At 42.8% G+C, this 14,807-nt stretch overlaps 1 protein-coding gene across 1 annotated transcript; it reads right to left on the minus strand.

Moving 5' to 3' along the window:
• On the minus strand, positions 1-7,297 carry LOC124693253 (MADS-box transcription factor 22; the record flags this gene model as incomplete). The annotated part of the gene is given in 8 exon segments (XM_047226725.1): positions 1-325; positions 1,557-1,711; positions 1,813-1,854; positions 3,238-3,279; positions 3,369-3,468; positions 3,565-3,626; positions 4,059-4,137; positions 7,083-7,297. Coding segments are annotated over 8 exon segments (687 nt in total). The 3' UTR covers positions 1-300.
• Positions 7,298-14,807: the final 7,510 nt, after the last annotated feature.

The following is a 14,807-nucleotide window of genomic DNA, read 5'->3' on the forward strand; positions in this document are numbered from 1 at the left end:
TGCAAATATAGACCATAATTTTAAGATATACTGACAGTTAAGGTACATTGATACCATGAACGAATAGTGTCAACGGGGATGAGATGGACATCAGATCGATCTAAAAGTTTAGTTAACATCCTAGTAAACGGTAAAAACGGGAACATCACGTCATGCAGCCACAAGGATGATAAATCAGGTTAACTGATCTCGCTTCAGCCGCAAGATTATAGCAGCTCAGGTACGTTTGTCGATTACACAAGAGCTTCTCCACTGACGTGGACAGTTCCATAAAGATCTGAACTGACGATTTTATATAGTTTACTTCCACGCACTGCAGGGTAATCTGCAAGAAGTTGTGGCAACTCATCAATGTAAAATGCGCAAAATGTTACAATTCATAAAGTAGTAGAGGCACAGGTGGATTGGTAGAAGTCACAAAGAAAGAAACTGCAGGTTGTGGTACTGTGCACCACATAAGTTTAAGCTAATTTGCATAAGTCTACCTTTCAGTACTATTGAATCGATTCTAGCTAATTTAACTAGGTTTAATAGTACCCTTCATTTTAAGTTGCCATCCTCCAGATGATATATGGCCATCCTCAAATTGATCGATGTAGCAATACTGATTTATTACAAGCAAAATTAATTTTAGCAGTATTCCACATTTTGCAATACATGGTTATTCCACTAGCTAAATATGGCTACATTTCTCTAACTTGAGAAATACAAGAAATAGAGAGATATGTCATGAGATTCTAGTGCTAGTTTGACCAGCTAACATAATCAAAATGACCAATTAGATAGCAAATTGCAGGATGCCAAGAGTTACTAGACAATTAAAAATACAATTTATTTTTAATCAGATTGCAAAATCATGTCCATTTTATGAGAATGCAATTTGAATGGTTCCAACTTAACAAGGATGCCAACTAACCCAAGTTAAATTCAAATCCCAATAAAGATTATTCTTTTCTCTCAAATCCAAATGTCACAAATGCATTAGCGCTAAACTACTAATTGGGGTTAACCTAAATATTGTGTGGTTAAACACTTAAACTCCTTAATAAATAGATTGGGCAAAGCTTTTGCCTCCATTTAAAAATATATATATTGTGTTGTCCAGGCTGAAGTCCTAGTACAAGAAAGTAAAGAGTTGTGAGGCTGCAGTCTCCCATACAATATTATATGAAGCGTGTACAGTTATGGATCCAAAACTAAACCAATTTAGGTGATCCAAAGTCCTAGACACGTTTGAGAGAAGGCATGGTCATATGCATGACAAAGGAATCCAACCTAAAAGTAGTAAATACTGAAGGATAGCCTAAAATTGATTAGGTATTTATTTAATTTAGTATAAAGTATTTATCAACAGATTCTGGCTTATATGATCGTATCCACATCCATATAAACCACACAACCCCAAACCGTATCTATACCATTGTCAACTTATAGATATGAAGTGACTGAACTACCAAAATATGTGAATCTACATTCATCAAGTTTTTTTTTGAATGCATGGTCATTCCTCAAGATTTGACAAGTACATGGAAACAACAGAGCACTGAAAAACTCACCCCAATTTCAGGGATACGTCTGAACCATCATCGTTATCCTGTGAGCTTCCCGAGTGCAACGCCGTCATGACAGATTCAGAGGACTGCCCATCCTCAGCAATAACATTTTCGGTATCAGCAACAACTGGCTTGCCAGCTATTGGTATCTGGGATACCTGCATCCAGAAGTAAGATTGGAAATAGAAATCCGTATTCAGTTGGACTGGACCGATAAACAACAAAATAGATGCTACCCAAATAAGGAATCACTTCATACTTGGTTCCTCAGTTGCATGTTCTCCTCTGCCAGCTGTGAGCTCTGGTAAATTATACAAGTATATTAGTTTTATATCTTATATCTCAACTGACAAGTAAACTTCAAACCAATAAATTTATCATCCTTTATTTTAAAACTTTCATCTACTTCTGCATCTCATTAGCTTCTATAAGAGCCTAATGAACCCTTGCAAACAGCAAATGCAAGTTTTCCCCTTGATATGGGTGCCACAATGTGGAAGCTAGTCCTTAACTCTGAATAGTGAATTTTGCAAACGATCACAGGTCAAGGAGAACAACTACCACTTGCCACAGAGTTTTTGTTTCATCGAATGGGTACCTTGTTCTTTCATCTTCAAACCAGTCAAAATATGCTCCCTCCATCCATAAAAGGATGCCTTTAGATTTGTCTAAATTTGGATGTATCTATACATTAAATAGTGTTTACTTGGACAAATCCAAGACATCCTATTCTGGACAGAGGTAGTATAAGATTATAATGTGAAAAGGGATGGCAAAGTTAAACTAATAGTATTATCTGGTAAACTGATACCATATGTACAAACTAAAAATACTTCCAAAATGTTAGATGTACATAAGTAATGTATTGGATAACAATGATGATATGATACTTATCCATTTACACACGACAGAATACAGGAAACAATATTTTCTTGCCTAGCTACTGGAAGCATAATGCTAAAAACAAAGTCCACATGCCAATAGTAAATCTTGTATTATCATCTCTCTTATTTAAGCGCTCACGCTATGTATTATATTTCATGCATCTTCTGAAAGTATAGGGCACGAGCATTCAGGATTTTCATGAACATATCTCTATTTTTTTATTTAATATACATCTATCCAACTAAGTTGCAAGTATTCCAGTCCTACTGTCCAACCAAAATAACACATAGTATAATACTTTTTTATTTGTGGAAACTACACTAACTATTTACACAGACTGTTTTATTAATAATGAATCAGTGAATGTAAACAGGCCATAGAAAATTAATGTAACATGAGAAGCATAAGGGTCTACTTTCAGCCTGGATCATTAACCTCTCTTAGTTCTGTAAACACGAATTTCCTATTGTAAAGTTAGTTTCCTCATAGTGCTTTAGACCATTAGTTTCTGTACAGATTTTGGTAAAGCTTTCTGCAGTCTTGTCATCTTAATAATGCAGTAGGAGGCTCCACTGCTGTTCAATGTACTCCCTCCCTTCCGAAATAAGCTGCTCAAATTTGTCTAGATATGATTGCACCTAAACATATTTTTAGTGTGTAGCATTTGGTTTCCCAAACATGATGAGCATGTGTAGATGATACCAATACAAAAGCACAAGGTTCTTTTTTTTCATAAATAAATCAATGACTGTTCGCCTACTATAATGATTATAAAAATTGATCTTGCAACAAGTTGTACCTTTCGTTGCAATTCATTGATCTGCTCCAAGAATTGTTGATCCTGCAAAAAGAGAACAGCCCATTAAACAGTTGCTCATTGTGTCCCTGACTAGAAGGGATCTGTGAAAATATCATGTTCAGTCAGCATACTTTCGTCTGAAGCACCCTGTGCAGACCAGTTTCAAGGTTCTTCTCCAACTGCTGGAGTTCATCAACACTCAACCCCTCAAGCCCCTCGCCTCTCATCTGTCTATCAGTTGGACAAGAACCATCAGTACTATATATTGACATGCAACAAAAAAATATCAGTATGGATCATGTAAAATCATGATAGGATAGAACATACCTAAGTCGAAGACTAGCTTCCGCAAGCTGATCGTTCAGATTTGCATACTTACTATGTTCTAACTGAAACAAAAAAGAAGTATGTTAATGTAACCAAGAAAACAGAATCAATCAACATGCTATAGGATCAATTTCATTAACAAATATAACTAATAACCAAATAGCAACTATACACAACAATTACTCTTGATGGATTCAGAAAAAAACTTTCACACGCATATTACCAATATATAGCACATAAAATGGAGAATCATATTACCAAGCCCATAATTATTAGATCATGTCATATGTTTGAGTCTAGAAACCGTTGTTTCAACTTTCAGTTACTCTTCAGAAGGGATCCAAGAAAAATTCCACTTTAGCGGTATTTGATGGAAAATAATCATTTATAAGAGGGTGTGCTAGACTAGGCCTTGAACCCAAGATGGTATTGGGATGGTATAAACATAGTACTTCACTAGCTAGGATAACTGAGGGAAATAAAGTGATTATTACGTTCAAGTCAAGAGAAGGCTGGTCTGCTTTCCCCAGGTTCTTAGAATGTGTGCTGTACTTGTCGATGATCTCATTCATACTGTCCAAGGAAAAGCAAATATCAGTACCATAGCAACCTATAACCAATCAACAAAAGAGAAATTGCTAAAACATCAGTGGCACACTCATGTTAATAATTATATAGAGGCAGAAATGCAAGCATTTTGACATTTCTTAGTACAGAGACCATCACACATAGTTACCAAAGACTGGCACACAATGAAAACAACGCAATCAAAATATGCAATAACTAGCAATCATGAACAAGAGTGCGCTGTTAGGTTATAGAGTGAGGTCTGATGTTAATAAAGAATAAAATAAAACACTAGTTCATAACTAATAACAGTTCAACATATATAAGATGATATCCTTTACTGCTAGATTTAACGAAGCAAGCAGAAGAAAAAGCTCAAGCAGGTATTTCTTCATTGAAGGGAAGAGGTGACTCTCTTTAACCACATAAATAGTTGGAAGGTTTGAATCCTACAAGCTTAGAAGGAAAGCATCATAACTGAGTCAACATAAGAAAAAGGGAGCCGGGGAGCGATCCCTGTTATTCTAAAAAATAACTGAGTCAACATTCCCCCATTAACTTTTTCAGGCATTTTTTTGGTTTTCTAGGAAATTCATGTTAACTGTATATAGCACTGACTAAATACTCACGGCACCACATACCGCTCAGCTCAAAGTTCGTAGAATTTAAGTAAATAAAATGCATGCTGCGGAATTTAATATGGTGGATTTGAATGTCCTTATGTTTTGGTCCTAAAGTTCCCTAATAAGCGAATGTGCCAAATTAGTTTCATCATGATCCTATCATAACAAAATGTTCTGTATTACTAAGATCCACAATCATCCAAGAAATTTAGAGCACCTGTGACTCCATTAAACATCACCATTGCTTAACTGGAAGATTACAGTTTCAAGTAAAAGAAGTTGAGATCATAAGCACTATACTATCTATCAACTAATACTCCCTCCGTCCCATTTTAATTAACTTGGCTGTCTTTTTTGCGAAAACCCCCCACCTTTTCTTGTTTTTTGAGGTACACTGTTGGTTGCCAAGTCCTGGAGCGGAGACGGAAACCAGCCCCACGACCCTGTCGTCCCCTTCCCCTACCCCCGTCCCCTCCCTCCCAGTCCTCTCCCTCCGCCGCCGCCGGCAGCTCCGGCTCCCCTCCCGCCGCCGCCCCTGCAGCCACGGCTTCCTCCACCGTCTCATCCGTTGGGCGCGCCATCAAGGCGGCCTGTCCCACCGCCGCAGCGGGTTCGCCGGCGCTGGTGAGGCCCGTGTCGTCCCTGCCTTCTTGCCCGAGGAGCCCAGGCAGGCGGAGCTGGAGGCTGTCGCGGAGCCTGACCCCGACACTCGCCCAGACACGTCCCCGTCGTCGCCGCCGGCTGCAGCTCCTCGTCGTCGCCGCCGCTGCAGCTCCCCGTCACCGCCGCCGCTGCAGCTCCCCGTCACCGCCGCCGCTGCAGCTCCCCGTCGCTGCCGCCGGCAGCAGCTCCCCGTCGCCGCCGCCGTCGTGCGTGGCGGGCCCCAGCAGGAGCGGGCGGAGGCGGGTGGCATCCTCATCGATCCAGCTCGATCGATCCAGTGCTGGACGGAGGTTACTGTTTTTGTTAAGGACTAGACTGCAAAATGAGATTAGTGAACTGTTTTTCTCCTCCCGCGTTGATTAAAACGGGACGGAGGGAGTACAAATTAGAACATCTTGGAATAGTAAACAACCACATGCATGCAATAAAATAACAAAGCTCAAATAAGATTTTGCATAGAGAGAAAAACTTTTCATTGTCAGTATATACAGCAGAATTAAGACAGTTCTGTTTTTTCATAAATCCCTTGAGTACTTACGGTAGAGCACATTGTTATTGTGTTCACCTCTATTGCTTATGGTGCAGTCTCTCACTAAAAGTCAACCACAGTACTAATTTAATGAAGATTTGGCAAAAAAATCATTGGGTTCATTTGCACCCGATCTTTCTACACCACTGCGTACGGTGACATGTAAGCCCAGCACATAAGTTAAAAGAACTGTGAAGGCTTGGTTACATGAGAAATCGCATAAACAAACATTGTGAGAGCAAGATGTTTTATTATTAGCTAAGACAAAGTATCCCCCAACAGCTAGCCGCACTGAAAAGCAGCGAACAAAACATGAACAAGACAAGCGGAGGACATCAGCACAGCGATCCAAGGACCACAAATACATGGCTGCTTTGGCGAAGCCCTTGACACCCAAATTAAGGGGGAAAAACAGAAGACGAACACCTCCGTGTAAGAAGAGAGAGTAGAAATAATATCTTACTCAATAAGTAGACTAGAAATAAAAAGAAACGAAAGCACAGAGCACGAAGTCATGGTTAGAACCGATCGATCTGCGGGCAATGCGACGTACGTACGCACCGGCACATGAAATCACAAGTCCGGCCGTACAGCTTTACCCCCACCGGCCGGAGCACTCGAGGAGGAAGAGGGACGCGCTCTTTCGACGGAACCACACGCACCGAGACGACGATACACAGCAAATAACACAGGTTGCACCAAAGGCGTGCGCGGGGCCTCTCGTAGGAGTTAAAGACCACCCCCACTCGGATACACACTCCCGGGAAGAGAAACTCGTGGGAAAAAATCTGGTACCAACTACAGGAGCATACGCTACAGTAAACAAAATAAAATCCCCATTCCGTCAGGGCTAGGCGAACGCAGCGAGAAAAAAAAATTAAGTAGAGGAGCGCTAGGCAACGCGATCCGTCTCGGTATCATGTCGCGTGATCTCCAGCGCGACGCGGAGAGGCGCAGGAAACCGACGCGCGCGGCGGCTCGCGGGAAGGCGCGGCCTGAAAGAACCCTAAGGCCAAACAAACAAAGCGGGATCCCGTCTGTGCCCGTGAAGGCGATGGGGAGGGGAGAAACGGCTAGATCTAGCCGAAGAAGGGAAACCTCGCGAGACGGGAAGGGGGCGGGAGGGATGGACGCACCTGGAGCTGGCGAACTGGGAGAGCTTCCCAGTGGACGAGAAGACGATGAGCGCGACGTCGGCGTCGCATAGGACGGAGAGCTCCTCGGCCTTCTTGAAGAGGCCCCGGCGGCGCTTGGAGAAGGTGACCTGGCGCGCCGCCGCGCTCTCTATCCGCTTGATCTCGCGCCTCTCCCGCGCCATCGCCGCCTCCGAGCCGACCGACCGATCGATCTCCTCCTCCCTCCCCAGTCCCCGCACCGCGAGGCGTAGCGCGCGTCGGCCGGGGTCGGAGAGGCACAGTGGTGCGGTTGGGGATGCGGAAGGAGAGGAGGGGAGAGGAAAGGGGGAGGGTGGAGTGGAGGGGAGGAGTCGAGACTTGCTCCTATTGGCAAACTACTAATGAAAACCCCGAGCCAAACCGAAGCCCGGAGCGAGCCCACGCAAAGCGACCCCTTGATTAGCGTAAACAAATGAAGCGATCACCGGGCCACGGGCGGCCCAGTCATTGTTTATGCATGCGACGCGGCGCGGGCCCCGCCGGCGCAGAGGAAGATGCCGGCTACCTGGCGGGGAGTAGAGCGTAGATGAGTAGTAGGAGGCACGGGCGTGGATGCATGGGGGAAAGGGGGGGAGGAAGGGAGCGTGCCGGAAATGGAAAGGGTGGCGGGGAGCGGCCGGACCAGAACAGTACTGACTGTAGCAGGCGGCCGTGCTGGTTCTGCTGGGAGGGAGGCCGGAAAGGAGGAAGAAAAGGAAAGGATAGAGCTAGCTACGCGGCTAGTGAGGGAGTAGGGCTTGCCGTCCTTGGCATTGATTCTCTCTTTGCTTGCTGCGTGCTGGCGTGGTGCCAGTCAGTCGGTGCATGGGCAGCACGGCGCCGCGTACGAAGAAGGATTCCCTGTTCCGGCCACCACTCTGTGCGCCGTGTACGTGTATCATATTATTTTACTGATTTGACAAACTTGCATAAAACCAACCAGCGTCGCTAAAGCACCCAGCAATATGATACCTAAGCAGCAAGGGAGCTATGCCAAGATCCAATCAGGTACATGGAACATGAGGTAATCAGTCGTTAAGCCTGGTAGTAACACAAAGTGCAAACCGACAGGCACATATTAAACCCCATCTCCTCCGCCTATTGGCATACTTAACCAGCTGGAGAACGTAGTACAAGGATCAGCACTTGAGTGGTTATCTAGTGACGCTTTTGGCACTAGTTTATCTGCTCCTCAAAAGATCGACGGAGGACCACATCGATCCTTCTCGCTCCCACCGGGCGCGCGCGGCTGGAAGTGGTAAAGGGAATCGTTTCTTTCTACCAACAGGATACGCTATCTTAATCCCAGGCGAACGTCCACATCATCTACACAGGCACGCTCCTTCCAAGAAGAGACGTATACATTTTTAGTACTTCCCAATTCAAGGCAATTATCAAAAATACATGGTTATATGTATACAAGGGTACTAAAAGTAATCGACAAAAAAATGATCAGATTTCATTAACCTGAATTAGTTGCAAGCAAGAAGACACCACATGCAACACACTGAATTAACGGGAATACAATAGCATTTTCATATACTACTCCCTTCGATCCATTGTAATTGATCCGGATTTTGTACAACTTTATACTAAATTTGAGTCAACTAAAAGTGATCGGAGGGAGTAGTTACTTGTGCTACTTATTAGTTGTCTTTGTTTCCTCGGTACTACCTGAAATATGAATTTGTGGTCTTATATGCAAGAACGGGTGGAGTACCACACATTGCAAGTATGTGCACTTTAGCACCATATCCTGGAAAACATGCACTTGTGTACTTGATCTTGCTTAGCCATGACAATAGCTAATTTAGTCCGAATCATGTCAGCCAGTATCTCGGCGGTACAAATAAATTTCTCGTTCAGGTCCTTTCGCGCGTCTCATTGTTATCTTTTAACGTGAAGAGACCAGTGCTTCCGCTATTTCCATTTCTTTACTACATGGCCGCTTCACAATAGGACCCTAAGGTAGAGTAACCACCTCGAGCACACTTCGCATCGACATCGAGCTCGTTTCTGACGTTGTTTCCATGCAGATTCCGCCGGAGATGCACAACGACGAGCATCACGAAGACCCGCCGGAGTACATTATGTCAATTTTTCGTTCTCGACCTTGCTTTGTTGTTGGTTGTGTTGGGGTTTGATAGGCTTCATGTGGGCATATAATCGGGAGTGATCTGGGTAATTTGAGGGGTGAAATTTGTTCAAAACTAATATATCTAGCACTCGCACATCATTTAGTCTTATAAATAGTTAGTATTATGATGTTTTGTTGTTTGATATTTTCTTCCGGGTCGCCCGCTGCGAAAACCAATGTGTTTTTGTTCGATTTACGAAAGTAACGTTCAAAGTAAGTAAAATTTAAGGTAATTCTTTGTTCCTGAATCATGTGTGCATCAATGCAATCCATGATTTCATAGTTAATAGCAATTTCTGAAATTTATGTTAGTGCTAACTAAATTTTGGCATAGTGATGTGTGAACATGTGCTTAATTTGTTGTCTCTATGTTCAATCATGGCATGTGTGTTTACAATATTGGAGAATAATGTGTGTGTCGATGCAAGCCATGATTTTGTAGTTTGTTGCGAAGTCTGAACTTTTAATTAATGTTCTCTGAATTTTGGCAAACTGTTGTCTGAATATGTGCTGTGAGTTTAAGAAAGACGATTGCCGATTTTAAAACTAAGATCTATGATTGCAATAGGTGGAAGCTAACTAGATTTCCATGTAGGCATGCCATTGCTTGTTGTAGAAATGATAGAATTAATCAATATTGTCTAGTCCACAACTGCTACACCATTGACACATTCAACAGATCTTATACATATAACCTCGCACCACTAAGAGGGAGAGTGTTCTAGGAAGAAATGAATGCACTGCCAATTTCATCCACCTCTAAATACCAAAGTTATGGGTATGTCTAAGAAAAATGGGAAGAAGGCACCTGAGGAGAAAGTGAAAAGGGAGAGAAAACATTTACAAGTGATGTAGGGTTCGTTGCATGGAAAACAAAAAAATTCTATCGCAACGATGAATAATTCAAGATCCAATCTATGGAAAAGCCAAGATCTAATCTATGAGATCGGGGCAACGAGATATATGAGAAACTAACCCTCAAAGATCCAAAGCCTTAATGAGATCTGATCTTGTGGTTGATGTAGACGATCCTTCCGGTGCTACAATCCGGCAGCACTTCCGTACTCGGTCACACGTATGGTGTCGATGACGTCCTTCCTCTCCCCGTTCCAGTGGGCATCGGAGGAGTACATCCCCTCAGAATCCCAACAGCATGACGGCGTGGTGGTGGTGGTGGTGGAGGATAATTCCTGCAGGGCTTCGCCTAAGCCGGAGAAGGAGAAACTGGGAGGGAGGAGAGGTGGCAGATTAGGGTTGAGGCCGGGAAGGGGCTATGGTCGGCCACCCCACCCCTCTTTATATAATGGGGGTCGGCTAGGGTTGCCCCCCTTGGCCCAAACCCATCTAGGTTCGTGATGGCGTGTAATTCACACATTCGTTGGGCAACCCCAAGAGGAAGGTATGATGCGCACAACAGCAAGTTTTCCCTCAGAAAGAAACCAAGGTTTATCGAACCAGGAGGAGCCAAGAAGCACGTTGAAGGTTGATGGCGGCGGGATGTAGTGCGGCGCAACACCGGGGATTCGGCGCCAACGTGGAACCTGCACAACACAACCAAAGTACTTTGCCCCAACGAAACAGCGAGGTTGTCAATCTCACCGGCTTGTTGTAACAAAGGATTAACCGTATTGTGTGGAAGATGATTGTTTGCAGAGAAAACAGTAAAAACAAGTATTGCAGCAGATTTGTATTTCAGTATTAAAGAATGGACCGGGGTCCACAGTTCACTAGAGGTGTCTCTCCCATAAGATAAAAGCATGTTGGGTGAACAAATTACGGTCGGGCAATTGACAAATAGAGAGAGCATAACAATGCACATACATGTCATGATAAGTACAGTGAGATTTAATTGGGCATTACGACAAAGTACATAGACCGCCATCCAACTGCATCTATGCCTAAAAAGTCCACCTTCGAGGTTATCATCCGAACCCCTCCGGTATTAAGTTGCAAAGCAACGAGACAATTGCATTAAGTATGGTGTGTAATGTAATCAACAACTACATCCTCGGACATAGCATCAATGTTTTATCCCTAGTGGCAACAAGACAACACAACCTTAGGGGTTTACGTCACTCCCCCAGGTGTCAATGCAGGCATGAACCCACTATCGAGCATAAATACTCCCTCTTGGAGTTACTAGCATCAACTTGGGCAGAGCCTCTACTAATAACGGAGAGCATGCAAGATCATAAACAACACATAGGTAATAACTTGATAATTAACATAACATGGTATTCTCTATCCATCGGATCCCGACAAACACAACATATAGCATTACGGATAGATGATCTTGATCATGTTAGGCAGCTCACAAGATCCAACAATGAAGCACAATGAGGAGAAGACAACCATCTAGCTACTGCTATGGACCCATAGTCCAGGGGTGAACTACTCACTCATCACTCCGGAGGCGACCATGGCGGTGAAGAGTCCTCCGGGAGATGAATCCCCTCTCCGGCAGGGTGCCGGAGGAGATCTCCAGAATCCCCCGAGATGGGATTGGCGGCGGCGGCGGCTCTGGAAGGTTTTCCGTATCGTGGTTCTTCGCATCAGGGGTTTCGCGACGAAGGCTTTAAGTAGGCGGAAGGGCAACGTGGGGGGCCACACGAGGGCCCCACACCACAGGTCGGCGCGGCCAAGGCCTGGGCCGCGCCGCCCTATGGTGGCGGCCCCTCGTGGCCCCACTTCGACTCCTCTTCGGTCTTCCGGAAGGTTCGTGGCAAAATAGGACCCCGGGTCTTGATTTCGTCCAATTCCGAGAATATTTCGTTACTAGGATTTCGAAACCAAAAACGAGCGTAAAACGACAATCGGCGCTTCGGCATCTTGTTAATAGGTTAGTTCCGGAAAATGCACGAATATGACATAAAGTGTGCATAAAACATGTAGGTATCATCAATAATATGGCATGGAACATAAGAAATTATCGATACGTCGGAGACGTATCGGCATCCCCAAGCTTAGTTACGCTCGTCCCGAGCGAGGTAAAACGATAACAAAGATAATTTACGAAGTGACATGCCATCATAAACTTGATCATACTATTTGTAAACATATGTAATGAATGCAGCGATCAAAACAATGGTGATGACATGAGTAAACAAGTGAATCATAAAGCAAAGACTTTTCATGAATAGTACTTCAAGACAAGCATCAATAAGTCTTTCATAAGAGTTAACTCATAAAGCAATAAATCAAAGTAAAGGTATTGAAGCAACACAAAGGAAGATTAAGTTTCAGCGGTTGCTTTCAACTTATAACATGTATATCTCATAGATAATTGTCAACATAGAGTAATATAATAAGTGCAATATGCAAGTATGTAGGAATCAATACACAGTTCACACAAGTGTTTGCTTCTTGAGGTGGAGAGAGATAGGTGAAGTGACTCAACATAAAAGTAAAAAGAATGGTCCTTCAAAGAGGAAAGCATCGATTGCTATATTAGTGCTAGAGCTTTTATTTTGAAAACATGAAACAATTTTGTCAACGGTAGTAATAAAGCATATGAGTTATGTAAATTATATCTTACAAGTTGCAAGCCTCATGCATAGTATACTAATAGTGCCCGCACCTTGTCCTAATTAGCTTGGACTACCGGATCTTTGCAATGCACATGTTTTAACCAAGTGTCACAATGGGGTACCTCCATGCATCCTGTACAAAGGTCTAAGGAGAAAGCTCGCATTTTGGATTTCTCGCTTTTGATTATTCTCAACTTAAACATCCATACCGGGACAACATGGACAACAGATAATGGACTCCTCTTTAATGCATAAGCATGTGGCAACAATTATTATTCTCATATGAGATTGAGGATATATGTCCAAAACCGAAACTTCCACCATGATTCATGGCTTTAGTTAGCGGCCCAATGTTCTTCTCTAACAATATGCATGCTCCAACCATTAAGGTGGTAGATCTCTCTTACTTCGGACAAGACGGACATGCATAGCAACTCACATGATATTCAACAAAGAGTAGTTGATGGCGTCCCCAGAAGCATGGTTATCGCACAACAAGCAACTTAATAAGAGATAAAGTGCATAAGTACATATTCAATACCACAATAGTTTTTAAGCTATTTGTCCCATGAGCTATATATTGCAGAGGTGAATGATGGAATTTTAAAGGTAGCACTCAAGCAATTTACTTTGGAATGGCGGAAATACCATGTAGTAGCTAGGTAGGTATGGTGGACACAAATGGCATAGTGGTTGGCTCAAGGATTTTGGATGCATGAGAAGTATTCCCTCTCAATACAAGGTTTAGGCTAGCAAGGTTATTTTGAAACAAACACAAGGATGAACGGTGCAGCAAAACTCACATAAAAGACATATTGTAAACATTATAAGACTCTACACCGTCTTCCTTGTTGTTCAAAACTCAATACTAGATATTATCTAGACTCTAGAGAAACCAAATATGCAAACCAAATTAGCAAGTTCTAAGTGTTTCTTCATTAATGGGTGCAAAGTATATGATGCAAGAGCTTAAACATGAGCACAACAATTGCCAAGTATCAAATTATCCAAGACATTTTAGAGTTACTACATGTAGTATTTTTCAATTCCAACCATATAACAATTTAACGAAGAAGAAACTTCGCCATGAATACTATGAGTAGAGCCTAAGGACATACTTGCCCATATGCTACAGCGGAGCGTGTCTCTCTCCCACAAAGTGAATGCTAGGATCCATTTTATTCAAACAAAACAAAAACAAAAACGAACCGACGCTGCAAGCAATGTGCATAAGATGTGGCCGAATAAAAATATAGTTTCAGGGGAGGAACCTGATAATGTTGTTGATGAAGAAGGGAATGCCGTGGGCATCCCCAAGCTTAGACGCTTGAGTCTTCTTAGAATATGCAGGGGTGAACCACCGGGGCATCCCCAAGCTTAGAGCTTTCACTCTCCTTGATCATATTGTATCATACTCCTCTCTTGATCCTTGAAAACTTCCTCCACACCAAACTCGAAACAACTCATTAGAGGGTTAGTGCACAATAAAAATTCACATGTTCGGAGGTGACACAATCATTCTTAACAGTTCTGGACATTGCATAAAGCTACTTGGACATTAATGGATCAAAGAAATTCATCCAACATAGCGAAAGAGGCAATGCGAAATAAAAAGGCAGAATCTGTCAAAACAGAACAGTCCGTAAAGATGGATTTTATTAGGCCACCAGACTTGCTCAAATGAAAATGCCCAAAATTGAATGAAAGTTGCGTACATATCTGAGGATCACTCATGTAAATTGGCTTAATTTTCTGAGTTACCTACAGAGAATTGGACCCAGATTCGTGACAGCAAAGAAATCTGGAACTGCGCAGTAATCCAAATCTAGTACTTACTTTACTATCAAAGACTTTACTTGGCACAACAAAACTCAAAACTAAGATAAGAAGAGGTTGCTACAGTAGTAAACAACTTCCAAGACTCAAATATAAAACAAAAAATACTGTAGCAAAATAACACATGGGTTATCTCCCAAGAAGTTCTTTCTTTATAGCCATTAAGATGGGCTCGAGCAATTTTAATGATGCACTCGCAAGAAATAG

This window comes from Lolium rigidum, chromosome 2, assembly GCF_022539505.1.
Source record: "Lolium rigidum isolate FL_2022 chromosome 2, APGP_CSIRO_Lrig_0.1, whole genome shotgun sequence".
Lineage (NCBI taxonomy): Eukaryota > Viridiplantae > Streptophyta > Magnoliopsida > Poales > Poaceae > Lolium > Lolium rigidum.